At 54.6% G+C, this 2,502-nt stretch overlaps 1 protein-coding gene across 1 annotated transcript; it reads left to right on the forward strand.

The window, feature by feature from the left end:
- Nucleotides 1-232: 232 nt before the first annotated feature.
- PTSG_12594 (uncharacterized protein) lies at nucleotides 233-2,258 on the forward strand (the record flags this gene model as incomplete). The annotated part of the gene is made up of 6 exons (XM_004990959.1): nucleotides 233-309; nucleotides 589-703; nucleotides 1,195-1,312; nucleotides 1,511-1,571; nucleotides 1,824-1,941; nucleotides 2,224-2,258. Coding segments are annotated over 6 exons (524 nt in total), but the record flags the coding sequence as incomplete, so codon positions are not given.
- Between the last annotated feature and the right edge of the window lie 244 nt (nucleotides 2,259-2,502).

The raw sequence follows: 2,502 nt of genomic DNA on the forward strand, positions 1-2,502 counted from the left end.
CTGCTGTGCTCATGCAGTGTTCCCATATGCGTGAGCAAGGTGAGCCCATCATGCAATGCTTTGGTCGGCACATGGCGCATGTGTTGGTGTTGCTGCTGTGGGGTGTTTGCTGTTGCTGCTGCTGTGCCTCGTGCAGCAGCTTAGCTGTGCAGCTCACATGTCATGCGTGTGTGTGTATGCAGGGGATGACTGTGTGAGGATCGTTGGAGGATGATGGGCGGGTGCACACATGATGGGTTGGGAGGAGCAGCTGTGGACACACACGTCCATGGTCATGGTGGGCACATCCAACCACAGCGACGCAGTCATGTGCAGGTGTGTGTGTGTGTGTGAGTGAGTGAGTGAGTGTGTGTGTGTGTGAGGAGGAGGAGGAGGAAAGCAGAGGAGGGTCAGGAAGGTGAACACGCCTGCTGTGCTCACATGCCATGCCTGTGCTGTGTGTGATGATGTCGTTGTGTCTTGTCGTTGTATGTGTTGGTTGCATGGGCACCAGGGCCACATCAGAGGAGGGGAAAGCAGCCGCCATGAATGCCACATCCTCATCAACCCTTCCCCATTCTCTCTCCTTTCTCTCCTCTTCCACCTCAGCTCCGCTGTCACCGTCATCGCCATCGACTGCACAGCCGCCATCACACTCCTGCTGGCACCAGCCCCAATCTGGCGTGAGGCAGACATTGCACATGTCAGTCGCTCTCATGAAGAGGTGAGCAGTGTGTGCGTGTGCGGGTGGTGGTGAGCGGAAAAACGTATGTGCGTGGTTGTGTGTCAATGCGGGTGGTTGGATGGGGCTGGCGTGTGGTTGATGATGCTTCGCTGTCAACCTCACGCCCCCCCTGAATTCTCTCCCTTCTTGTGTCTGTGCACACATGTTTCACAGCGTTGAGGAAGCACATGAAGCGGTGGAACCAACGACGATGACGATGACGAGTGATGGAGGTGAGAGGGGCGACTGATATGTGTGTGTGTGTGTGTGTGTGTTGGATGTTGTGCTTCCTTCTTCTCCTTCCTCTTTCCTTGTCTGTTCTGTCCACTCATGTGTCCTTTCTTCTTCTTCCCCTTTTTTCGATTGATTTGGGCACAGGACCATGCATTCTGTCTCCATCCAACCGACCAACCAAGCAGCCGAGCGAGCAAGCAAAGGACACGGCGTGGCAAGGGGCCGTTTGTTTTCACCGTTTCCACCAGCAACAACAGCAGCAGCTAATGTGTGGCTGCATTGTGGATGAACTGGCCCTCTGCCTCTCGTCCATCTCCTGCTCCTCCTCGTCGTCATTGGTCACCAACAGCAGCGGCTGCTGCCGTGGATGTGGAGGTGAGATAAATGGCGGTGGTGGTGATGGTGACGTGGGTGGCGTGTGATGTGTTGGTTTTGAACATCAGCATGTAGGTGCGTGATTGTGCGGTGCTGGTTGGATGTCGTTGGGTCTGCTGGTGGTGGCAATGGATGTTGTTGTCGTTGACAGCCTGATTTTGTGACAACTCAACTCTTTCTCCACACGCACACGTACAGGGGGTAATGTGCGTCGATGTGCCGTTGCCTCTCATGACGACGACGCTGGTGGTGGTGAGTGGTTTGTGGTGGATGTGGACAGCGCATGCACTTGCATGTGCAGATGTGGTGCTTGTGGTGGTGGTGGTGTGTATCTGTACGTGTCTTCGTGGTGATGTGACATGTGCGTGCACAGGTGATGATGTGAGTGATGCGAATGTGACAAAGGAGGTGGATGTGGTTTGTTTCTGCCATGCAGGCTCACTGCGTGGTGTTCTTCTTGCTGATTTGTTGTTTGTGCTTGCGCATGCGTACATGTGTGTGTTTTGCACAGGACGGTGGCGGTTCTCTTCCCCAGCCCTCACGACACGAGCAGGGCGATACACGCACACACAATTGTGCGAGAGAAGAAGGCACAAGGTGAGACGTTGGCTCTGTGTGTGTGTGCGTGTGTGTGTGTGTGTGTGTGGTGATGGATGGAGCGGTGGTACACGCACGCACACACGCGTGTACACATGCATGCCAACACACCAAAGCAGTCATTGATTGTGGGGTGGTTGCACTGACGTGTGTCGCACATGAATCAATCACACAACTCAAATGTGCGTGTGCGTATGCGTGGCTGCAGGCGGACGTGTGCGGGTTTCCCCAACCGATTTCCCTTCTTCTTTTCCCAACCAATTGTCTTTGCTCTGTGTCATCATCATCATCGGCCTTCCCCATGCGATGTGGAGCTGTGGAGGCGTGATCGAGACAGCGGCCAACACAGGTATTGCAGCAGTGGTGGATATGGTGGTGGATGTGATATCGCGTGTTTGCTTGCTTGCTCGTTGGGTGCTTGCTTCGTTGTTCTTGTGTGTAGGTGATGCACCCCGCCCACAACAAGCTGCATATTCCCATGCGTGGTCCCTTGTGTCCCTCCTTTCGTGTTCTCACCATCACCGGTCGTTGTTGTTCGTCTCTGGTTGGTTTCTCCTTGCATCACAGGCATTCAGGCTGGCTCGCTGCTTGTG

Source organism: Salpingoeca rosetta, assembly GCF_000188695.1.
Source record: "Salpingoeca rosetta unplaced genomic scaffold supercont1.22, whole genome shotgun sequence".
NCBI classification, from domain to species: domain Eukaryota; class Choanoflagellata; order Craspedida; family Salpingoecidae; genus Salpingoeca; species Salpingoeca rosetta.